We start from the raw sequence: 25,207 nt of genomic DNA, 5'->3' as shown, positions 1-25,207 counted from the left end.
GAATGGGGCTGGCAGCCCAACAAACGAACACCCAACAACTTTTGCGCCTCAATTATTCCGTTTGATGCACGGTGCCCCTGGCCGGGTCGGATGAGTAAAAAAATTAAAAATTTAATATTCATAAAGCGGACGACGGCTGCCAGGACCTAAGTGCCAGTGGGAGCCTTGTGCGAAGAGGGTGCGATAAGATTTTCTCGTTCCCGAGTTTCTTGTTTTTTTTGCCGGGGCGTTCCGGATGCAATTCCGGCGTTGTAAGATGGAACAGTGGCTTCGGTGGCCATTCGACCATCAGCATGTCGTCGTAAAGCAATCACGTGCAGCTTCTTGTAATCATTGCCGTCAATGGTTTTATTATGTTTGCATCGCCGTTTTACTCCCTCGGTTCTCCGGGCTCGGTTCGTTTATTTTAGTGCGGCATCGAGGCTCAGCTGTGACCGGACTGTGACTGCGCCGAGCAAGGTGTTGAGAAAGATGGCCGCATTTTCCGCCCGGCATCTCCACGTTCTTCCGTGGCTTAGTTCTGGTACAAGTGGTTTGTATGGGCCTCTCCCTCTCTCTCTCTCTTTGGGTTTCTCTTTCAGCACCGAACTGGCAGTACATTAGGAGGCACTCGGTACTCTCGGCCTCGGCACTGCGATGCATGTGAAAAGGGAGGCAACTCAAAAAAATGTCTCGACCATCAAACCATCTCGTCTCGTCTAGGATTGTAAAGAAAACCACCTCCAGCCGCCCCGGGGCCGACAGCTCAAGAGCCACCCCGCGCTCGGTGGCCACCCTTGAAGGGCGGCCCGACAACAAAAGAGGTACGCGAGCCGCGCGAGTGCTTTTGAAACAAACATCAAAGGGATGCCGACGCCGACATTACACGACATATCGAGCATAGAATAGGAGGCCCAGAGGAGGACCACGGCCGATGCGGGAGGGTCCCGGGGCTTTTCAGTACTGTTACAGGCTCCGATGAAGCGAGGACATCGCCGAGAGTGGAGAGTGCAACCGGAAAGTCTAGGCTCCAGTCTTCGGGGCTTTTGCAACCATCTTCAGTTCCGTTACGCTCGGGTCCTTCGGCTGGGCAAGCAGCAATCTAACTGGGTAATCTATGGGAACTACTACTCCGAGGGTCTACTCATTTGCGCTCTCCACCTCGACTCTCCTGCCTGTGACTGGGACTGGGTGAGCGCCAAGTCTACATGGTATGTCTTTTGTGTATAACGAGACTTTATTTTTACAAATATCAAGTGCAGCCACATCTGTTAGATGGTAACATAAGTTCTTTCTCTTTCAAACGCATCCAATTTCAGGCCAATCCGGTGACAGATTCCGAAGTTATGTGCGGTTTCTGTGACAGGTGAATTATGACGTGAGTTAGGCACACTTTTTATGATTCGAATGTCGTAATCTGCAAGAAGTTCGTTCCTGAAGCTGGGACAGTCAAGAGTGAATACTATTTAGAAGTATTGAAATGATTATGGTTAAGAATTTCACGAGTAAGACCTGTCTTCGTTACACGCCAATGAAACCTCCTCAAACGTTTTTGAATGACTAGTTATTATTCCCTGAATTTGAATTGGCCATGAAAGGATGATTTTATTACGTTTTGCAATTGGCAATTAATTTGACGCTTTGAAAAAAGGAAGACGTACGGTCTTTGAAACTATGTTACTAACTATTAGACATGGCTGCTTTTGATATTTCAAAAAATAAAATCTCGTTATTTATAAAGACACCAAATACAGTCTATTAACTTTATTGTAGTTCTTTTCGCAAAAACAGTATTTAATGGCCGATTTTTTAAACTTTTTATGACTTTTGAATGGCCAAAGAAGATTGACAATCCAAAAGAGAAAACGGCCCCAAACCAATGTGTGCTCCAATATTAGCATGTAACTTAAATGCGCGTATGGAGTGCGTTTGACAGAACGTGCCAAAGATGCGCTCCGAGACTGTTGGCGCTTAAAACAAAGGACTCAAACGGCACTTCAACCCACTGCCGCGAATGCCGAAGCGGAAACGCCGAAGTAGCTGGTCCACAAAAGGGGCAATTTTTCCGCCAGTTCCCCCGAAGCCGAAAAAAACCCCTTTGATGTTTGCCGGTCGGCGGCCATCTTGAAGGCTGGAAGGTGGAAAAAGATATCCCTTCTTTGAGAGTGAAAGAGAGAGAAAGGGCCACCAGCCACGGGGCTAGAAGGCGGGCTTGGGGGCTCCGTTCGACAAAAGGAATGCAGCAGAGTAGCGGAAGTTACACGGAAAACTGTGGCGCCGGTGGGTCAGGTGCAACATAACGCATAACTGTAGCGCATTGTGGATTATTTGGTCACCAAAAGCGGGTGGCGGTGGGCGATTGCAACACCGCCCACCCGGGGGATGGGTGAATTCCTTCAGCTTTGATGTCATTGTATTCTGTATTGGCATTCTTGTTCCGTGTTCCGTCCGTGTTTTTGTGTGTTCTTGGTGACGGTCTTTTTCGCCTCTCTCTCTCTCTCTCTCTCTCTCTCTCTCTCTCTCTCTCTCTCTCTCTCTCTCTATCTCTCTCTCGGGTGCCCGTTCTTGGCTCTCATTAGCGCTTAACATACAATCTGAAGGACGCGACACGCGAGTGCATTTATGTTTGCGTACACACGCAAAGCGATGCTGCAGTTTCCGCGCATTCCTCGTGGTCCGCGCACACCGAATCCTCCGGAAGCCAATCCCGGGAAGGAGTGTCGCCTTTGATGTTCGCCGTTCTTTCAAGAACTCTTTCTTCTTCGAGGCGCCTCGAGTTACTACTTCTGCCAATCGACGCGATCGTCGCGCTCTGCGAACCGCGTCCTCGATTGCTACTTTAGAGGTGACACTTTTCACGCGTGAAATTCGCACCCCAGCGCGAAGTGGCTGGGAAAGAGTTGGCAACGCCAACACGTTACCAAAAAGAGGTCCTTACCAAAAGGCAGCATTCGGCGGGTAATAGAATTGGCAGCACCGACAGCAAACTGTCTCCACGAATCAGGCGTAGCTCGTCGTTCGCCGTTGCCTAAGCCGTTTATTTCATTCTAAATCCTCTACTCTAGGCCTTCGGGCTATCATCGATGTGCCTAGTTCAGTGGCCACCGCCCCCCCGAGAGACTCGTAAGGATTTGCCTTCAATTTCACCACTTTTTTGGTGGTGTCATTCCGAACCAAAAAGTCCTCCTGGACGACTGGAGTCTGTTGGCTAGAGACACCGGGAGCCGAAGAAAAGAAAAAGGGGCCCAGCGCCCTGGTAAAGGGCTCTACGGAAATCCCTCCCCCAGACACGTGTTGAGGCCGCCTGCCATCCGAAGCCTGGCACACGTTGGCCCTGGCGCACGTACGATAATCCGAGGAAGGAACCCAAAAAACCCCAAAAACCCCGAGCATCGCAGCAATGGTGCGCCTGGGAATTGTACGTTATCATTATCATTTCGGCTCCGGAAGGCTTATTTAAAAGTTTTATTTCCCAACCAGGCCCATTACCCATCGAAGGGAGCAGCCGAGAGCCAATAGTTTTACAACGCGACGTAAGCCCCGGTCCCCTGGAGATGTGTGGACCTGGAGATGTAAGAAAGCCTGTCATGTGCAGCCTTGGTCTTCGCTGTTCAGTTTGTTTTGCGAAGCGGGAAATGGGTGGAAAAACCAGGCTGCCGTCGAGTGCGGAATGTGTCTCCGGTCCTGGTGGCCGAAAATTCCTTTTCGGCACCCCGAGACCGGGACCTTTTTAACACATTCCACCCCAGCGGCAAGGTAGGGAATGTTTGCGGGTTTAGCCTCACCGGTAGCATCGTGTTGGTCGGTGTCCAGCAGAGCGGCTTAAACGAGCCCCGCCGGGTGGCGTCCTGGAAGCTTTCGAACTGATTCTCCCAATCGTACGACGTGAGGCGCCGCTCGAGCGTCATACCGGCCAGCTCCGACGGTGACGCTATCACGACCGGGTTGGTCCCGCTACAAGGAAGGTGAGAAAGAGAGAGAGAATTAAAATGTGAATACATAAGCATTGCCAGGACGTTGTGTCGCGCGCCACAGCTTCGCGGGATGTGCCTCGTTGACCGTCGTCAATTACGCCGTCGGCCGGCGGTCAGCGCATCAGCGCAGTTTGTGGTGGGATCGGTCTGCCAGAGGGCGATCCTTTCGGGGGGAGGGGCGCTAATGGACCCCAACGGCCACGGTGGCTTTCGATTTGGGGCTGGTTAATGTGAAAAACACCCAAAAGCCCATTCCGGGTGCCGGTGGTTTTGGGTGCCACTGAGTGTTGGATACGAGCATCGGCAGCGACATGTTGGTTAATATTTTTGAATGTTGCGGTTGTGGTGTCCTGAGCCCAAGAAAAATAGTTCCCTCCGTTGTTTGAATCAAGGTCCGTACTGAGAGCGGTGGTTTTTGACAATCAGTCGTGCAAAACCACGACCTGTTCTCCTACTCAATAAAATGCAAGGTTACAGCAACTCAGCTACGAGTCTCCACTAAATAGCGACCAGGTCACAACAGGAGTGCAATGCTCGAGTGCCGCTAGCGACCTCTTAAAGTTCGATCAAGAAACACTCTCCCTTCGGCCATATTTCAACGTCAATCAGGGGCTTCAGAATTGAGAGTTGCAAACTAATGAACCCGCGCCGAGTAGCATTCCGAGAGTTTGTCCTTTTTGTGCCGAGTGGCAATCCCGGCTGGCAATTATTAGCCGACGGGACTTTCCGCGCTTTTGGACCAAGAGATTAATGGCCTAAACGTCACCACGAGCGCGCCCGCATATGAGAAGCTTTTCACCGGAAATAAACAACCTTCGCGAGCGTGAATCCGAATCCTTCGGACCGGCGTCGGAAATCCACTTCCTTCTGCTTTGGCTTCGCCTGACAGGAGCCCTTTTCACGGCGGGAAGGAGAAGAAAAATGATTCCACGGCGGGAGGGCGACGGGGCCGTTGCTTAATTTATTTCGCGCCGTAAACGATTCTCGAGAATTATGTTTTCCAGCAATAAATTTAAGTGGTTAATGGTTTTGAACCTTTTTCGGCGGGCTGGGCAGACCCCCCGACCGGACCGGAAATCGGCGGCCTCCCGACGGATCGGAGTGGGGTAAAGTGAAATCGAGAGCGGCTTCGAGGTCTGGCGCTGACCGTTCATCTCATCGCCAGCGCTACTCCTTCGCCGCTATTTTAAAGGCCCCCTCCGTCATCCTGCACGCAGGACTCACCCGGGGACTAATGGGGGAACCGGGTTTTGGGGGGCCGCTTTTTTGTGGCGGTGTAACATTCCGGCCATCTTGCGCCATCTTGCGCCGAGTCGCAGCTGCTCGATGGCCGATGGCTTTGCCGACGGAATGTTGTTGTTCGGTCGCGTCGGGCGCGCCACACTTTCCACAAATGGGGCGAGGGCAAAATATATATATTATTATATATATTATTTCGAAAGTAATTTATTACATTCGGGACGGGGGGCGAAGATCAAACACGGCGCGGTGCGGGGCGCTCGTTGCAAATAGAGTTTTCCATTTCGAAGAAACGCCAATTCTTCACCAGCCGCCGCCACCGCTGTCGCCGGCTGGAAGCGAGGGAGCCGAATTCCACCGCACTCGCCTCCTGCGTGGTCTCTCCCCACCGCGGAGTGCAGTGCGCGGATTAGCGCGGATCGAAAGTTACGCGGTGGGCACGATGGGACGGAGCAGAAAAAGTAATTCATTACCCACTTTGGCGCACTTTTCGAAATGAGATTTACGCGGGTCCTGGCGCGGCCCTTTTTTCATCGGCCTCTTCTTTTTCCACGCCTTCACTTTCACTCCGGAGGAATGGGGTGTTGGCCACCGCAACCCGTGCCCGTGGAGTGATTTCTGTGCTGGTTCTGCCGGTGGTTGGCCGTGGATAACTCCTGGCCCTCGTCGAAAGGTGAATGAAACTCACTCATTAACTCATCGCGAAACTTTGCCCTGGCCCGACTTCTGCCATGGGAAGGGGCTCGAGAAGGTGAGCTCAACCCGTGAGCCACGGCGAGAGTTATCGCCCGCAAGGATTGAACTTTTCATCGTACATCGCAACATGTAACTCACTCACCCGCGGAAGCCCTCAAGGGTCTCGAGATGTAATAATTAAAATCACACTCCCCGAACCGGGCCAGGACTGCGGAAAGTTCACTGACAGCGGCCTGCCTTTTTTTACGATCAATGCCATTATCCTGCGGGGGGCACGCTAAATCAACACGCGAAGCGCCACGAAGCGTGCGGTCTTGTCACCTCGTAGCCGCACTTCGCCACCTGCCAGGTCCAATTCCCAAGAAAATTGGATCTTACACAGAACCCACATTATCCCGGGCGCTCGGTTTTCACCGGGGCCACACCGGGTTTTTCCTTCCCATTGTTTCTCGCTAGAGGCCACGCAGGCCGTTATTGATTGTGGCACAAGTACGCTAATCCGCACAAGGGGGCAGGGAAACTCTATTACCGACCGGCTTTCGCCGGGCCCTGATCCGAAGGGATTTCCCGCTTTTTGGGGTGCAAATCCGGGCGCCCTCTTAACGAATGCCCGGCCCGAGCATCAGCTGGGACCGTTTCGGCACCTCACACTCCTTCGGGAGGAACTATCATTACCATTGCCATTTCCTCCCCGGGGAATGGCCGGGAACGCTCCTTCGAGGGCTTCGGAGGGATCCTGCGCTCCTAGCGGGGCAAGCGGTGATAAATAATGCGAAACACAAGCGAAAGTTCTCAGGTGCAAATTATTTCGAGCACACTGTGGCCACCGCCTCGCACCCCACACACGGATTGTCCTTTCTCATGCATCCTTCGCAGGGTTTTTTTTTTGGTCCGCCCGTTCACTCGTTTCGCTTTCCCCTTCGGGCATGGCGCTGTGGCTTAGCTCGTTTAGGTTCGCCCCGCAACTAACGAGACACAGCAGCGTTCCTCCCCGAGGCCCGTGCGCTGGGGTCATGTTTAATGTTTTTATTAGTGCATCGCCCTGCCCGGGGGCGGGGTGGGTTTTGTGCGGACCAAACAACTTTTAACCAAAAACAACACAACAACCCGGGACAGTTCGGGCGGTGGCAACAACAATGGCCGGTGGCCCGGCCGGTGCCAGCGAAACTATCATTACGATGCTGTGCACCGTTCTTTTTTTTGTCTCCAATGTCCACGGTACAAGGAGCTTTCCCGGGCCAGGATACTAGGAGCCCGCGCCGGGCGCGCGAACAAAGATAAATATTTTTCTATGAATTTCATCTTGCCAGCACCAGCAGGAAAATGATGAAAACTGGGTGGAAAAAGCCTCGCGGGTGTACCGACTTTGTCCTGTGGTAACCGAAGCTGTTTATCCGGACCCGGGTGTGGAGTGGACGGTCGTTAACAGTCCGTGTCCGTGTCCGTGCCGCTGGAAGATAGTTTTCTCTGGTCGACCCATAAATGGCGCTTCTACCTTGGACCTGGGCTGCTCGTAATTGCTTTACCATCGTTTCGCGTGCCCGGGAGCCGTTGGATAAGACGGTGGCACGATTGTCTTCGTGCCGGAGGGCTTCTTGGAATGGATGGTTTTATCCCCGGATCCTTTCGCGGCGCATTTCGTACAGGACTGAGAACGGGACGCTGATGCACGTTCATGATTGATTCATCGGCGTGCGCCAATTAACGCAGTGTAATTGATTTCGAACTCCGCCCCAGAAACCGGACACCGTTAGCGATGAATTCGATGAAAAGGGAACCCCACTTGGTGGAGTGCGCGGTTTTGTCATGCGGTCTTTTCTACAGTCCTCGGCTATTGTTGTTGACCAGATTGGTTTGCTTAATTGAGGCAATGCTGCAAAATTACGTATTCTCAGATAGTGCACAATTCATCAATAGAAAAAGTGCATCCCTAATGGCTTGGCATTTTGCTTCCCAATGTTAATTAAGTACGTCCATTTTGAAAAAAAAATCAACTATTCTCAACTGTAATTGAATCTTACCAACAATTCGTTAGTCCATAGTAGCATTTCCCATAATAATGTGGGCTTCAAAGCGTGCCGACGATACAATACCATTCTTTTTCAGATCTTCTTACTCAGGTCCATAAACTTTTAGAAAACAAGGCCATGTTTGCCCTTATCACCGCAAAGACTACGTCGGGCGGCATGCCTTACCTTCCTTCTGATTCTAGGTTCTGTTGAAGAGAGTTTTTCGTCGAAATGTCCACTACTATCAATTCGTGTTGATTTCCTTCGCCCTTCATTTTCACTTGATATTTTTACCTCTTGAAATCGTGTTTATAATCGTTTGACGTTCTTCAACATTCACTTGTAGTTTACAATTTTTCGATGTTTCAGCCATTTCACAATCTGAGAAACAGAATAATTTCTTGTGGCTTCATCATTACGCGTTTCTAACCCTTAATTTAAAATTCCACAATATAGCACGCTATTAATACTCATCGATAGCTGAATACATTCTAGTTCATACCGAGTAGAAAGGAGGAATTAGTTGAGAAAAATTGGAATCTTCTTGCTTCAAAACTTCAAACAAACTGTGTTGAGCACTGCTCGAATTCACATATGACTGCGAATAGGAGAACCATTGCACGAGCTTCAATTGAAATGTCACTACAGCGTCTTCATTTTGCTCTTAGAACCTTATAAATTAGCATTCAGCTTCTTAAAAGAGCGATTCCAAAAGCAGATATTTGACACTGACACTTTGACGTTAGCCACCATTTGACTCCACTGAAAGCCAAACACGCCGAGGATTACTAGATCAGTCCTGAGCAGATATAACACCGATTGTCAAATTATGAGCCGATGATCGGTCACATCAGCATAAAATTGTACGATTGGCAGCAATAATGGGTTGGAAGACTGCAAATATACAGCCGCCGAAAATTGAATTAATTCGTTCGCACACCGCAGTCGGTGCCATTATTTTTCTCGATAGACGAAGACCCTTTTCAACCGATACGATTCCCCATCAGTTTCTCCGACGCAGCGCCATTAAAGCGACATTTAGCACACAAAAAACCCTCTACGAGCGTGAGCATAAAAACAGCATTATGCTTCTTTTATCACTCTCCGCAGTTGACGATGGACGCCCGGGCCCGGGGTAAGTGTTCTTTTTCATCAAATTTAATGACGTTCATGGCTCATTTCGTAGCGCACCACCAACCGACAATTGCAACCTGAGAGGACTGCAGTGGCAGCCGTAGCCGCAGAGCAATGGCTCCCGGTGCCGTTTTGTGCGGTTGACAGGACCGCAAAACTATAAACAAGATAAGTTCCACAAACTCTCGTTCCTGCTGCGGAGCGGGGACGGTTCGTCAGAGTTATTTTGGTGAATGTTTCAGAATTATTTGCCACTCGTTTTGTGTGCGGGTTGTGAGTGATACATTTTCAGTTTTTATTTCTATTTTCGATCCGTTTCCGGGGTCCTGTACCGCGAGCCACATTATCTCTTCATACTTCTGTTTTTTTTTTCGCGGTTCCTTTTCGCAGTGACAAATGTCGCAGCGATAAAGAATGGGAGACCCTCTGCGCGGGAGGAGGTCCTTTAGCGCGATCGACGTCAGAAGATGAATTTCCGGTAAAAGCGAACAACAAAACCAGTCCCGTGGCGCGGTGTCTCGGCCGGTGTCTTTTTGGTCGAAAATGGCACCTCACCGGGCACAGTGGCAGTGGGTTCTCATTAAAATTTAATCAGATATTTTCACATTTTGCCCGGACGCTCTCGGGAAGGGCTCGTGGCTGCCCGTCACTAGCGCTGGGGACACTTCACAAAAAAGTACGAAAATTGAAACAAAGGCGGCCGAGAGGCCATCGCAGTGGATTCCTTCACTATTCACCATTCGTTTGAGTTATGTTGCTGTAAAAATTTCAAACGATCCAACCAACGCCAACGAAAATGCAACCGGCGCGCATTCTACCGGGCTCCCAATGGAGTGGCCCTCGAGAATGACGTATTTTCTTGCCGGGCGCATACAAAGACTGTGTCGGCGGTGAAAGGTTCCGACGGCCAAGACGTTGTCGCAGGTGGACCGATCGAGCAGCAGCATCGCTTCTTTTCCGGCAAACCGAAATGGGAAAAGAAATGGAAAATGAATAGCAAAAGGTTCACCGCCGGAGCGCTGCGCCGGAAATGAAAACCGAGTCGATGCGACCGTTCGGAAGGACACTCAGTAAATACCGAGTAGAAGGCCAGGCCCGCGGCTGACCGTGCGGTGTCTTTGTGCCTTGGGAGCGAAAGGAATGCGAGGGCGAAAAAAAAAGTCGGGAGGAAATAAAGGCGAACAGCCCTGTCGCGGACAGTCGACTTCCAATCGGTCGGTCCAATAATGAGGCGGAAAAGCTAAAAAAAATGGGTCCCAAAGTCCCCGCGGCTCGACCCAACCACATCCTCGGGCGGCAAACCGACGAGATCCCGGCGGAATTAGAGCCGTCCGTGCCGGGCGCGCGTGAAAAGAATTCCCCTTTTATCGTCCACAGTATTTTCCGACGCCCAGAGCCCAGGGAGGCGCCGTGTTGTGGTCGATTGTTTTGTGGCCGCCCCCGGAAATGGGCCACGGGTGGCCGGAAGTGAACCGGAGGAACCGCAAAAAAAAAACGAGCAACGCGCCCACCACTTTGACGTCCATTTTCGGTATTTACCCGACGTGTTAATGGGATCCTGTAACCAGTTTGTAGCCTCCGATACCTTTTATTAGGCTTCTCGTCCGGTGGCAGGATACCTCAACGTGGCCTGAGCCAGGTTTTTTTGTATCTGTCGTACATTTTTTTCAGACCTCGGAACGCGATCTCTCTCGCCCAGTATTCCGCTCACGTCGGGCCCGGCTTGACCCAACTCAATCGCCGGTTCGAACCCATTTATGATTATCGACCCCGTCGGAGATGATCGCAAATTATCATGCGCAAATTGTGAAAACATTCTACGCACCCAACGTCGGCGATTTTCTACGACACTGACGGTTTGATCGGTCCCGAACAAGTATCCAATTGATACAAATTAAACCGAGGGTAACAATAACCCACCGGCGAGGGTTAAACGGTTCAGAATTATCATGCTCCGTACGTGCTTGCGCAACCCGATCCCAGAGCAGACTGAATATCAATGTTTCGATTGCCTTGAAGACGATATCGAATTGATCTTTGCCTTCATCACGATGCAAAAGGATGGCCCTCCGGAGCACTCATATCAAGCACAAGAAGCACATCTCAGTCCGTTCGGCAAATCCACCAAAACTTTCTCGAATCCGGAAAAATGTAATTTAAAAACTTAGATGAACTTTTCGGCGAAACGAAACATTGTCAGTCGAAGCCACACAAAGAACCGACGGATGCCTTAAAATAGAGATGTCGGAGGGATAATGTACTTACGAAGCCAACTCCTCGATGCCCAGCGAGTGCAGGACCGTCGGCAGACTCGGCAGCGAATGGCAGGACGTCAGTTCCCGCTGACGAGGGTAGTACAGTGTCAGAATGAGACATATTTCCTCCCGGGTCGTCATGCCACCTGTAAGAGCCGAAACCCAGACGTTAGCTGGCCAGCCGATGTTTTCGACCGATTTGTCGCTCCTTTCTTCCATTCCGGCCATGGCATGTGTCCGGCCGGGGAACGGGTCCGAAAACGGAGTGTCTCGACAGCCGACATCGGTTCACTTACCGAGTGTGATGGATTTGCGGGACGAGCTGTCATAGATACACTCCGCCACGAGGCTGTCGCCGGGCAGGACCTGCGCGGGGCCCGCCAACCGCCGGTAGTCCTGGTAGCTGGGGTCAATGTTGCTATCGTGCATGATCGGCTGCAGCTCGGTGTGTCCCCGGATCTGAGGACGTTCGAAAGGGCATTCAATTCGAGCGCTAAGACGGTGACCAACGGTGGCTTACCTGGCGCAGCTTAACCTGCCGTCCGATCAGATGCGTTCGGCTCATGACCGCGAAGATGTTAATGCCGTCCCGAGGGATCGCCCGCTGGGTGCAGCTGCCCACGCAGTGACCCTCGGACACGACCTTCTCCTGGAGCGGCGGAATAATGTGCCGCCAGTTCGGGTCCAGCCCGACCGACAGGACACCGGCATCGTACCGGCGCAGCTTGCGCGTGTAGAACAGCTTCAGTCCCGAGTTGTCAACCATCTGTTGCTCCATCATGATACCGTCGCTGTCGTCGTCACCATCGTCCCCAGCGTCGCCGCCGTCCCCGGGAGCACTGTCCGCCCCGGTCGCTGGCGGTGCCGCTTCCCGGGAATCGTCGCGCGAATTGATGTTCATGTTCTGCTGCTGTTTGCTGAGATTCTTGCGATAGAACGGCGAGAAGTCGTACGTGTAGTCCGGATAGTTGTAATGCGTCTCCAGCATGTAGTACGTGGCCTGGTGCGACTCGAGCGGGTAGCCCGCCTCGTCCGGGAACGTAAAGCCCTGCGAATGGCAGACGACGAGACGCGTTACAAACGTTGAAGCAAGGCGCCATTTTTGAGCTCCCCCTTCACGTCACCCGGGTGGTGGCCATTATTTCGGTACCGGAGCGCACATTACTCCCTAATTCAAGCACACCAACACGCTAAAGACGCTTTATTGACGTCGACGCCAACAAGCCATTCCACCGTTCCAGCTCAGCGCACAGGATAACGGAGCATGGGTTCCCGGCCGGTCCCGCCACGACCCACCACCACTATCGCAAGTGTCAATTCCAGGCTCGTAAAAGCCCTGAACCGTCGGGGGGGTAATAACCAGGGCTTCGATCGTGCACTGTTGACGTCAGCCAAAGTCACGCCATTCGCTCACCTCCTTCACTCGGTCGATGAATCATAGCCCGGGGGAAGGTCACCGTTACAGTGCGCGTTTTTCGACGTCACACAGCTCACCGAACGGGAGCGGAATTACCACAAAAAGAAAAAGAAAGACCAACTCCCGAACGTGACTAAACGGTTCCCAAAAAGTGCAACCCGCAACTCGCACCTATCACGAAGATGGGGTTGCCCGGAACCGGAAACGGGCACCAGGCTGGAGGAACTGGATCACCTTTTGGCAAACCGTTGCCTCGCCCGAAGGGCTCTTCGGGTGAGCGCAGCAAGAAAAGGACAAAAAACGGGAAGGAAACGGAACACGATGACGACGCCGAACGACGACGACGACGACGAGATCGCGAAATTCATTACATTCCATCGCATTCAAATTGAATTGGCAATTGGCAAATTTATTCTATCGTGTAATTTAATTTATTCTGTGTTCGGTCGGGGTGCGATTCAGGCAATTGTGCCAGCCGCCGATTTGTCTCGCGGCGTGATCCTTACCGGAAGGGCGCCCACACGCCGGATAGTCAAGGAACAAGAAACAAAAGCTCATCATTCTGGTGCTGCCAATAAGCGGCACAAATTGTCAATCAGTAAATTGTCGATTGTTTTTCCCCCGATTTGTTCCACGTGGGGTCACCGGTTAGGGCGGACTCCCGGGTTCACCTCAGCGGTCGCGACTCTCACTTTTCCATTCGTCCATTTCATTTCTCTCTTTTTTTGGGGGTCCTTGAGTTCAGCCGAAGTGAAAGCATTCGATTTTTGGGATTCATTTTTGCCAACTTCAAATATTGAGCCTCTGTACTGCAAAAATTAAAACTTGTTTTCAGCCACCGAACGACCTGTAACAAATATTTTGCCCCCAATTCGCACATCTCGCTTGTTGTTGTTTTGTCCAACGGCATAAGCCAAACCGCCAACCGGTTCGTTTTTAGTTCAGTGCCGTGGGATAGTTTTTGTGGTTCGCCTACAATTATCTGGCCATTGTGCTCCGCAACCATGTCGGAGAACGTAACATGTTATCCTGGCGTCCTGAACACCAAAAAAGGGAAGAGAAAAACGCAGCTTTTTGCTGCGTGTCCAACTATTTCATCATGTCGCGGCCGCCATTTTTGGGAGGGTGCCGCTCTGCCATGTAGCTTATGCTCTGCTCTGCTCGTGTTGGGGTTTTTATCATGCCCTGGGCCCGGACATGTGTTGGTACTGTTTCTAAAACATCGCCCAACGCCAAAACATGCTGCTGGAGTGGAATGTGAATTTATTTTTGTGACCTAATTTTGGAACCTCGAAAACAAGAGCCACGAAAAGCGGGGCCAATGGATGCCGCTCGGTGCGATAAATAGGCAAAATGGCTCCTTAATCGCGCCGAAAGAAAGAACTCGTCGCCGTCGTCGTCTCCCTTGGCGACATTATTCAATCTCCTGTGCGAAACCTGCGACCTGTTCTCTTTCATGTTTTGCTGCATCAGTTGGCCCTCCGTTGGTTGGTTGGTGGCCGCTTCGCTTATTGCGCTGTTTTGCCTTTCATTTTCCACTTTCTTTATGCCGTTTTTTGCGGCGGTTGCCAATTGTCTTGTTGTTCCGAAGGGGGCCCCACCCAACCAATTGGTCTTTTTGCAATCAGCGAGGTGGATAACACCGGGCACACAATCAACGGAACAAAGAGAAGAATGGAAGCCGTCGTGGGCCGCGGTGGGTTGCGTTTTCCCGAACTGGGACCAACTCGGGGAAAACTGTGGCGAGAGAAGCTGCGAAGTCAAAGGAAAGGGGTTCGTCGGGCAAAACAGCGGCAACCGTCAGTTAATTAGCGTGTGCGGAAAATGAGAGTGACTTTTGTCACCTCACAGTCGCCGGCCAACGGCGGCAGGACTTGCACAGGACCACCAGCGAGCGCCTCGTCTGGCTTTTCTTTTCCGGCCGTCGTCCCATGGTGGTCCCACGACTGCTGGTGGCTTCCGGTGGCTAATGAAAAACCTCAAACCCCGTGCCCGACCCGGCCGTGCCGTGCCGTGCCGTGCCGTGCCGGGCGCTACTTACGTCGGATCCACGGGCCCAATTAGCCACGACCGTGTTGCAGTGCATCGGCTGCAGCCGGAAGCACGGTTGGCCGCGCTGGCGGGACAGCTGCTCCAGCTCCTTGGACAGGCCCTGGCACTCGTACAGGATGATGTGGTTTAGGTACAGCACGCTCGTGCTCGAGTCGAAGACGGGTTCGTACTGTAAAATGGAGGAGCGAAAGAAACGGAAAGATTGATCGAAATGCGGGCGTTAATTGGATAACGTTGGTGACGTAAGGAAGCAACGACTTGCGAGCGGTAACACTCAGCCTGGAAACGTTCGGCACCGTGGAACTGAGCTCATTTCACGTACTCCAAACCAGGGCCACCCCCCTGGTGCCGGTGTGCCGAAGTCATAAATCTGTTTGTTTTAAAGTACGCTCGGAGGAGAGACCTGCCTTCCACCGCAAAGGCAGAGATCATTCGGTGGATAACGGGTTTCCCTGGCCCACAGGGGGTTGATAAATCGAGCAAACGGAATCGTTCACACATATAGGATTCGAGCGGAACTGAGCCTCGCTATCGAATGAAGTTGTTCACTCAGCGTAATGGCGTCAGCTCATTTGCATAGAGCACGGGAAGATTTGTAGCACACAATGGTGCCGCCACCACCGCCGGGTGATTGAGGGTGATTGAGCATTGAGGCAGCCCGGCCCGGGGGCCGAAAAACTCGATTCCTCGATCCCGGTGCACGATAGAGACAAGAGCTGGGCCCGGGAGCCAAACACTCGAAGATTTGAAGTTACTCGTCAGACAGTGGGATTCCGGGAAGGATTGGGATCGGGAGCGAAAAATCGGTCCCACCCGAGTTCCGGATCATCCTGGCAACGGTGGCAACGGTGATTGATGAACATTCGGGAAGGCTGCCATTTGACTGTTGCCGATGATGCATGAATGGCGTTTGAATGCAAATGAAGTGAGAAGTGACGTGATTTGATCGATAAACTATCGATTGCGTCGTTTTTCCCGTACGGTGGTGCTCCGGCGGGACATAAAGATGTTTGCCCGGTGGCTAAGTGAGTTGATGTTTCTTCCATCTTGTGCCGTTTGTGGAGTGCATAAAGGAACACAATGCAACGCCTGTCGCCTGTACAGCCTTTTTGTGGTCGCCATTTGAACGGCCACAATGGGCCACACATTGTTTTGTGAGGGCCGCGCTCGTCCTTAAATAAATTCAATTAATGGATTGCGACGAAACGAATCCTAAACAGCGAGCACTCTCGCGCAATCGGAGCCGTTCGTTTAGTTTCTAATTAACGTGGCGTCGTGGCCACATTCTTACGGCACGCGATAGAGTCCCCCGGCATCACGTGCAACGGATCCATAGCTCATATTACAGCGCGTCCGTGCGCGGTCTTTGCGCTTTGCGTCCCCGCACCGAAAACCAACAATCAACTATCTCTTACCGCCGGAAAACGTTCCCGAGGAGCACTTTTTGTTCGCTTTCTTCTTCCGCGGACGCACGCAGTGTCTAAGGGTGGCCACCGAGATGGGCGTCCCCTTGCCGGCGTTTTGCATCCTCGCGCGGGAATAATTCATTTATTCACCGCTTCTTGATGGGTTGTAATTCCCCTCGAGAGCTAGGACGCGCTCGAGTGCCTCTTGAGCTCGATTGTTTGAGTGGATTTGCGTTCGATTTGGAAACGCCTGATGAGAACCGACGTCCTCGGTCCCGGCTAAGGGGCCCCGTTCACGAGGATCGTGTTACACAGGCGAGCGCGAGCCCACGGAAACGGGCTCCTTCTTCGGGGCGGCCGAGCCGATGCACCGGGTCCATCCCACTGTGGCCGTCTTTTTACCAAATTCGTTTCACGGATTTTTTTCTACCATCCTTCCAACAATCGAACCCCTGCTGGCTGGTACGGGCAACGTTTAATTTGTCGTTGGTTTTGGGATTATTACAACGTGAAGGCAAATATTTGCTCCCAGAAACAATAAAGCTCCGGCGAGCGAGTGCGCCCGGGGGAACGATTCCTTTCGCATCTGGGCGAACCCGAACCGCCGTTCCCGGTCGTCCGGTGAGCCTTGTGATCTCTGGGCCGGTGTTTGCCGAATGCCGGTGAAGAAATATTTGCTTAAAACCAGTTCAGTGCGGGAAGGCCACCACGACAAGACAGGAACCGCGCGGAATTGCGTGCTGCGCATTACGCCACCGGCCACCAACAAACTGTCATTTCGATACCATTAAAAATTGGTTCCAGCAAAGAAATTAGTTCCGTGCCGACCGGGGCCCCGGTTTGTTCCGGTCCGGTCCGGGGTTTGATGAAAGTTTCAATCGGTTACGCACTTTCCTTTGCGATGCAACCGATGGCCACACGCATTCCCCGTTCGCCACGCACACCAACGGCAGGAAATTGCTTCGACACTCCCAGGGCAGCTGGTTCCGGGCTTCCGATTAATCGGAAAATCAGTGCCCTGTTGTCCTCTTGCACGTTGGTTGTTGGCCCAACTCTAGTTTGAAAGACACACGTGGACACGTGGGCACGAGGCCGGATGGTGGCCAAAAATATTTTGCAATCGATTTCCCCGGTGGACGACGGTGAGAGAAAATGAGTCCTTTCTTCCGGTTCTTCCGAGGATGCTTCTTCTTTGCTCCCGTTTCGAGTGCATGCATTCGGTTCACTTCGTGTAAGGAGCTGCTACAGAGCTTCCGTCATTCGAAGCACTCCGACGGCCACTCGCCCAAGGAGGAAATGATTTTTTTACAACTTTCTTATCTCTGTGACGAAACCCGTTCCGAATGAAGGAACGCGATCATTTCAACTCCCATCGTCGTCGGGCGTCCGACGTCTCTGCTGACGCGAACCATTTTTCACCACCATCCACCATTTATGCTCCGTATGCTTCGTATGGCAGGACCTTATCGGTGGACAAAATAAGGCACGGACGATGGCGACCGACCAGAAAGACATAAAAAATGTCCGACACTTTACAGCAGAAAGGCGGTGGCCACCGCCGTACGTAGTGCCATTTACTTACGTTACTTCATCCGTTGCCGTTGAAGTTCGGGGTCTTTTCATTTTCGCCTCGTTCTGCACCGTTTCGCAAGACGACGGAGCAGAACGACGAAAAGGAGCGCATATATATCAACATAATGATAACGGAAATTGGAAGAGTACACACCGACCGACGCTCTCACGTTCCAATTTATACACATTATAAATAAATTTTCCATTCGTGCTCCCAAAGGCATCTTTTTGGGACAATTCTTTCTCGCCGATGTTGGAACGGTTCATCCCACCACGCCCGGAAAAAAAGTGTTGCTCCACTCCAAATCACCTCCAGAAGCGAGCCCGAGCGCCGAGAGTGTTTCAGCCAATCGTCCGTGTCCGCGTGCGAAAAACGGGAAAACGGGAAATGCCCAGCGGTACGCGAACGTGTCATATTTATCACTCCCGACCGAAAAATCGGGACCGGGAGCGGTGGTGAGATTAAGTGAAAACGCTAAACGTGCTCCGCTTAAATGGAACCGAACGGAAGCTTCGACAACATCTTCGACGCACGGCAATCTGACGAGAGAAAAGCGGGAGATCGATGAAGATATATCGGCGCGATGCTGATGCCGATAATCTGGCGTACACTTTTCGAAGCCCCCCCACATATGGTGAAACATTAATTTTGTTTCTCTCAAACTCTGAAACATCCGAAAGTACGGGCCATTTAGGTGGCCAAAGCACCGTGGTAAGTGCTTTGGTAGTGGATGAAAAACATTTTTCTCAGTGGCGCCCCGAAAAGGTGCCATGCGAGTCGCCCTTCCCATTTGTTGCACGCCCGAAGTTCCCGAAGTTCTGACCGTCCGTGGCTAGGCGCGGTTGACCGAAACTAAATTGAATGGAAATGGTGACCGGAAATTGAACCGGCGGCTGGCCGGTGGCCGTTCCCGGAAATAGTGGCCCATTTTTCCGGGCCACCGGGTGCGAAGTTTTCGCCCCGAACCGCGCCAATGGCTGGACGATGAAACTTTTCACCGAAAAGCTCGGGGGGCTCCCGAAACCGTAAAAGCCACCAATAGGTAGGAGTAGCAGCCGCCGGCCGCAGCCGACCGCCACACATTAACGGACGGGTGAGGCTGAGAAGAAAATCACACTATGGGCCCACACAACAGGCCCTCTTTAATCCGGGACGGTCCGGGCTGGGAAAGTTTTTAATGTGCTCCCGGCTCAGCTTGGGACTTACCCGGACCAAGTGGTGCTTCTGGACGAAGTCGTCGAGCTTGAAGATTTTGCACCAGTACAGGCTCTCGTCACTTTCCGGCAGCTCGACGTCCTCGTTGCGCAGTTCCAGCACGTCAACGGCCGGTGAGTTGGTCAGCTCGTCCTGGCTCGAGCGCTGCGTGAGAAACAGCGACCGGGATCCTTTGAAGGCGACCAGCGGCTGCGGTAACGTGGTGGCCGTGGGTGATCCCTTTCGGGGCTTCTCCTTCGAGTACATGAAAATGACGCGCATTGTGTCGTTCTAGAAAAAAAAATAAGCAAAAACAATTAAAGAACTTACGAATTGTGGACAAAAATTCGAAAAATCTTTCTTCATTCTTCGCCAATCATGCCGAACACTCATATAGTATTTTTTGTTGACAGTTCAGTCAGTTGAAATGGATTCATAATGCACCAAACCACGACAATAACTGGCTCCCGTTTGTTTTGGGCCACATTAGTATTCCATGTAAAGTTGCGCCAAACATTAACTATGCATTGATTGACCAAACCCCTTGGTTTGGGCAGAAAACATCGACCCTGAGGATCGCTCAGTAATTGCCAGAACAGAAATCACAAACTGTTACGCGATACGCTGCACTTAATGCAAATTTGTGCCCCAATTGTTCTCTCGGCACGGTACATAATTGCCGAAACTGGGGGCCATCGTGTGGCCGACCACCGAAATTGGCCACCGATAATCGATTTAAATTGCTCATCTCTCATAAACACTGACAGCGTGAACGGAGTGGCCCACAAAACCCCCAGCAATCCCGGCGTCCCCAGCACCAATTTCGGTGCAATTGAGCTAGTAATGCTGATCCTCGTGCGCTGCGCCCGATTTGTACTTCATTTTTCCGCCGCGCATTCGCCGTTTGCACGACGCCAATGAGATTTTGTGACTTTCTGGGGTGGAAAATTCATCGGAAACCCCGGACCCCGGGTGGGTGAACCCCACCTTCTGCCGTTGCGAGAGCGAAAATGAAACATTTCCACCCCCGGTTTCGTGGTGCTGCCCGGCCCGGTCGTGGTCGCAAACCCGACTGGCCCGTCCCGGAAGCAGCTTCCGGGAGGCCATCAGTACCACAAAAGAAGTGCAATATTTTCCAATTGCCACCACCACCGACCGACCGACCGACCGACCGCTGCTCGCTTTTCCGGGTTACGAAATCCGCCGGCCAGCGGGGTTTCGGGACGAGAATCGACCGAGGTGTGGCGTTGATTTGAAATTGGTAAGCATTCAGCCGAAATAATGCGCCTTCGTCCGAGCACCGTCCGGAAGGGATTATGTGGAAGCTGAGCACAGCTGAGGTCTCTGTGCGATTGCGAACCGGTGTGTTGTTGCTGCCCTGCACCATTGTGGTGCGTTGCCGGGGACCCATAATAGAATTACGAAGCATGAAATTTTATCTGTTTCGATTCATGGCTTATCAATTGGGTGTGCTCACTCGGTTCACTCGAGGGGGGTTTTCTTCATTTTTTTATAAGTTGTGGCCATGAAAATTCCAACATATTTCGAGCGCTTTGCTTAAAGATCCTGCTCCGGCAAGCGGCACACTTTGATGTGATTCGGTATCGGTTTTAATCCGTTTTCATTATCGATCGGTTCGGAATCGGTATAAACCGGTTCACTGATTCACACCGTACGATCGGTTCATTAAACGGCAATCGGTTCGATAAGCGTCATAAAATGACCACCATGAAATTCACAATGCGCCGAATGTAACAATCCTTCCATGGGAAAACCTTTCGAAAATCAGCATTACACACCAAAATAGACAATTTACCGTCCGTGCGCTTCCCCAAAAGGAAAGAAACAAATCCTGCCGTTAATGAAATCTGTCAGCCTTTCAAAACTCACCCGAACATCATTTACCCGTAAACTTGTTTCCCTGACGACTCCCGGGCCCGGCCGGGTTTGCCATCGCTTCAACCCGTCATGTCATTTGCAGCCTCGTTTCGACTCCGACATCCAGAGCCGTGCCGGAGTTAATTTTCGAACGAATCGTTTTGGCAACTCGAAAAATCACAACTCAGAACATTTCTAGCTCCCGTGTCGCTCCTCTAGCATCCTGGGAACGTGCCGAGTATAGGCGAATCGCGCCGAAACGGGCGAAATGTGTTTGCATTGCAATTTGAATAAATTAATGTTATGAAAAATTTAATTAAATTTCAATTCCACATACATAAACCTCGTACGCACACAATGACGTGATGCGATGGATAAAAAGTTCTCGTCTCGCGGTCCTGGCTTCGCTCAGCCCTTCGGTCTAGCGGCATTCGGTGCAGTTGGGGCACGCCAACCCGGAGGAGTTATTACAGACATACACAAGAACGCGGACAGAATCTTGGAAGTGAGTGAAAGGAGTGTGTCTAGTCGGGCGAGTCTCCACCGCCGTCGTCGTCCTTGCTGTAAAACCGTGAACGGCGCTCGTAAGAGAATTTATTATCGTAGCCGTCATCGAGATTCTTCAGCCGCCTCTTGAGGCAACATTCTTCGGCCCATCATCATTCCCGGTTTGTTTGCCGGGCGCGTGTAACGGACCCGCTCGAAAACGGTACTTCCGAGCCAAGGAGCCCTTCTTATTCCTTGCGCTCGCAAGACGTCTCGAGCCCGGGAAGAGGCATTCAATCTTCGCGTTTCCCAATTCCCCGGGCACGGAACATGATCACAATTTATGAAATAAATGCAAACACATATTTGATTAATAAAAATGCACTCCAAAAGGGACGGGAATGTCTCACCTCAGCGCCCGCCCCAATCAGAACTCCGCTGGAAGGCGCTACCAAATCGTGGCAATAAAGCGAGCATTTCTTCGCCGTGTGCCAGGGCCGGTCCCGGGCAAGAATTATGCATCTTCCTTAGGTGTTGCCGAAGAAGAAAATAACGTTTCAGTGGATGTTCTAGTCGGAGGACCCCCCACCCGGTGACTCCGGTATTGCCGCTTTTATTTTCCGTTCGTTTATTGTTATTTTTCGGGCACCCTCTTTGGCCGGCGCTGTATCACCGCACGCATGTTAATTTCAATTTATATTCAAATATTATTTCCCGACTACCCGGCACAACGATTGTCCTTGTCCACGGCGGCACCGCTACGTAGCGCCCATTCCAAACCGTTCCCCGGTTCGTTCGTTCCCCCTCACGGCGAGTATTGTGTTTCCTTATTTTCATAATTCAATTTCCAATTAGAAAACAGGATTTCGACTATTCCGACACAAACCTTAAGCCGGGGCCGGGGCCGGTGCCGGATTTTATCTCAATTAAATCGGAGAACCAAAATTTGCGCTTTCTATTTGGCGCACCCGTCGCCGCCACCGCCGCCGCCAGGAGTTCCGGAGCCACAAAAGGGATACAAACTTTCACCGAAACGCGCCAGCGGAAGGTGGAAGTTAATGGAATTTGCCACTCTCGGGCACGGGCGCACCTCAGCCCAGCAGACAAAAATCCGGCTGGATATCGGGAGTCCGGGAGTGTTGTCTCAGGGAAATGTGTGCGTGCAAATTATGAGTGTGCGTTCCCGGGATTTTGGGGGTCTGTCAGGACCAAAGGGGTCCGATTCCGCTCAGGTCTACGGATCGCACGCCCTGCCACGGCTTATGATTGAGTTTCGGTAATTGAGTTTGTGGTTTCATGTTGGCTAATGGTCGATTTTGTATTGGATTGCTGTCGGACTTGCGGAGGATGCGATGTTTGCGATAGCCGTGTACCGATGCTTTTTGCGGAACCGACCTCTTAATAAGGTTAAGAAACGCGTGTTTGTGTCTGTGTGGAATTAATTACACACTCTGGGTGACGTCCACCCCGATAGTTCCCCAATTTCATGCCGAGTGGTTGATACATTTTAAACACACTCACCGTTTCATAATTCAATACGAACGGTCTCCGTTTTAATAAAAATCGCCCCCCCTACGGAGCTGCTTCCCAAATGTAATTTTCTTTTCAACAATAGAAAAGTGTCACAAGAATGTGAGCACCACCCCAAAAAAGTGCCGGGCGCCTGATTTATGATCGCGAACCAATTCCACAAACGACAGAGTCTGATTCGTTATCCCGGCTCCGAGGGTCGACCATCGAGGGTTACTCTTCTAATCCTGAATCCCGAAGGAAGCCAGCGCCGGCCCAAACTCAACACGAAACAAGACCGTAAAGTGGTACAAATTAATTACACAATAAATAAAGCATCATCTGATTTTAATGCTCATTCGTTGTGTAACGATTCACCCCGGCCAAGACGTGGTGAAGCAACAGAGCAACGATGGATGAGTTCGAAGAAACCCTGATGCCTTGCTTCCCGGAAGCCCCGTCCGGACCCGGACAACGTTCCATTCTTCGTCGCCTTCACTTCGTATTGCCTGCGACTTTTCAACTGTCATCGTAATTCCAAACTAATTGGAAAAGTTCCTTTAATTCCTTCCCTGTTTATTAACGTCGCCCCGACGTCGTCCTTCGCGCAGGGAGCGCCCCGTTCCGGGCCAGGATGGAATGGAAATTCTTAACCTGACTGACTGGGAGGACAAAAGGGGACAGCACCCCGGGGTGGTTAGGGTTTGTTGGTTTTGCGTTTTTGGTTTCGATAGTAAAGTGCAGGAAAATTGGATTCATCTTTCGGTTCGGGAACTTGGAGGCGGAGAACTCCGGCGTGGCGTCAGCTTGTCCGCCCATCCCCGGGCCGGGTTAAACTGATGCTGATTTGCTGAACCATCGAGAAGTCAACGAGCGCTGGCTTCGGATGCCAATCGAACGCCCCGATCCCGGAACCGGAGCCGGAAATGGGCAAAAGAAAACTTTGGACCCGATGGTCGGTGCATTCTGGTGCAGAAGAAACACCGAATGTTGCGTTTATAAATCGCTTCCGGGACGATTGTCGTCCATCGGACCGGGAGCGGTCTTTTGGGCAGGTTTCTTTCGTAGCGGGCGCGGGCTGATCGAGCTCTTGTCGGCTTCGGTTTAGCACATTCTCATCTAGGGAAGAGCCAAGGATGGTCCCGGTTGCAGACGTCGGTGCAATGGTATAGCGGGGCCCAGGAAGTCCTTCGACCGAGCGAAAGGTGATAGGATCCCGCCGACGACGACGACGAGGACGAGGATATGCAAATAGCTCGCCATCTAACCAGCCAATCGATGGCGGTGGCCGGTGTGTTTCAGGTCGGCCCAGGCGGACTCATCCTCCGGGGAGACAAAGACGGTGATGGTCCTGATTCGATACAGAATCGGTCGGTCGGTCGGTTGGTCGGTCGGCGCGGTTGTGCTGTCGATTAGCTGGCCGGTCCGGTCCGGAGGTGTTGGGCCGAGGACCGTGGCCCGGGGGCCCTTGAGGTTTGCCTCGTTCGATCGTTATCTTGTCCCTGCTGCTGGGGGTCCCCGTTACAACTCCCCGAAGCGAGTCGGGCGTGAGGTGTGCCAACTGATTTATAGCAATAGTTTGCAAACGATTAAATTTGAATCTCGCCCCGTTGGTGGCCCTGGCGCCGAAACATTCCGGTGAACCATTTGTAGGGCCGTGAACTGCCGTTCAGCTGGCATCAACAACTCCGGCTGCGGTGGCCGCGAGTCCCGAGTGGCTCTCGAGATGTCAAAGGAAAATGTTGGCCAAATTGGCTACTTGTAACTTTGTGTGGAGTGACTCTTCGGAGTGGCTCGAGGAGTTTGCTCGCGAACGCGTACGTGACTGAATTGCTGCTGCTGCCGATTCGCTCCGACTCTCGACTCTGCGCCAAACTTACCGTTATCGGGAAGTCGTCCTTCATATCACAGGTATCCAGATTGCGCTTAAATCTAATCACGGTGTGCGTCATATTCTCGTAGCCCAGCAGCAGCGTGTAGTCCTGGGAGGCGTCCACGACCGGTTCACCGTCACTATCCGGCCGCACGTGACGGTCCTGAAACGGAGAAAGGAACAATAATTTTCACAATTAACCATCCAGTTTGAATGTCTTTTTGAAAATGTCCCAATATTACACGGTAGTTTTAAGTTCAACAAACCACAGCATCTCATTCGAACCGTGTCAACCATTTCTAACCCGACCGAACCGTGCTCGTCAGCGAGTCAAGGAGCCGTCGACCGTTTGGCCAATGTGATTCGTGTCACATACCGGAAATGGTTCGCCTGTGCCGCTTCTGCTCCCGAGAGGCCGGGCGCTCGGGTGCAATTATCTGGTCGAATTTTCGTACGCCCCGGCAAGGACACCCCGGTCGATAATTAGCGCAAACCTTCCCTTTCGGTACAACCATTTCCGGTCACGCGTTGCC

General features: G+C 51.9%; 1 protein-coding gene across 1 annotated transcript in view; it reads right to left on the bottom strand.

Moving 5' to 3' along the window:
- LOC131215133 (MOXD1 homolog 2-like) overlaps positions 1-25,207 on the bottom strand; it is a 38,225-nt gene that overhangs the window by 2,176 nt on the left and 10,842 nt on the right. The window contains exons 2-8 of the mRNA XM_058209517.1: positions 24,682-24,837; positions 18,941-19,219; positions 14,745-14,924; positions 11,807-12,334; positions 11,583-11,745; positions 11,297-11,432; positions 3,765-3,933 (exon numbers count right to left, since the gene is read on the bottom strand). Of these exons, the coding sequence (XP_058065500.1) occupies positions 3,765-3,933; positions 11,297-11,432; positions 11,583-11,745; positions 11,807-12,334; positions 14,745-14,924; positions 18,941-19,219; positions 24,682-24,837 (1,611 nt within the window). The remainder of the gene's footprint in view (positions 1-3,764; positions 3,934-11,296; positions 11,433-11,582; positions 11,746-11,806; positions 12,335-14,744; positions 14,925-18,940; positions 19,220-24,681; positions 24,838-25,207) is intronic.

This window comes from Anopheles bellator, chromosome 1 (genome assembly GCF_943735745.2).
Source record: "Anopheles bellator chromosome 1, idAnoBellAS_SP24_06.2, whole genome shotgun sequence".
Taxonomy (NCBI): Eukaryota; Metazoa; Arthropoda; class Insecta; order Diptera; family Culicidae; genus Anopheles; species Anopheles bellator.
This window is presented reverse-complemented; position numbering and strand designations above follow the sequence as displayed.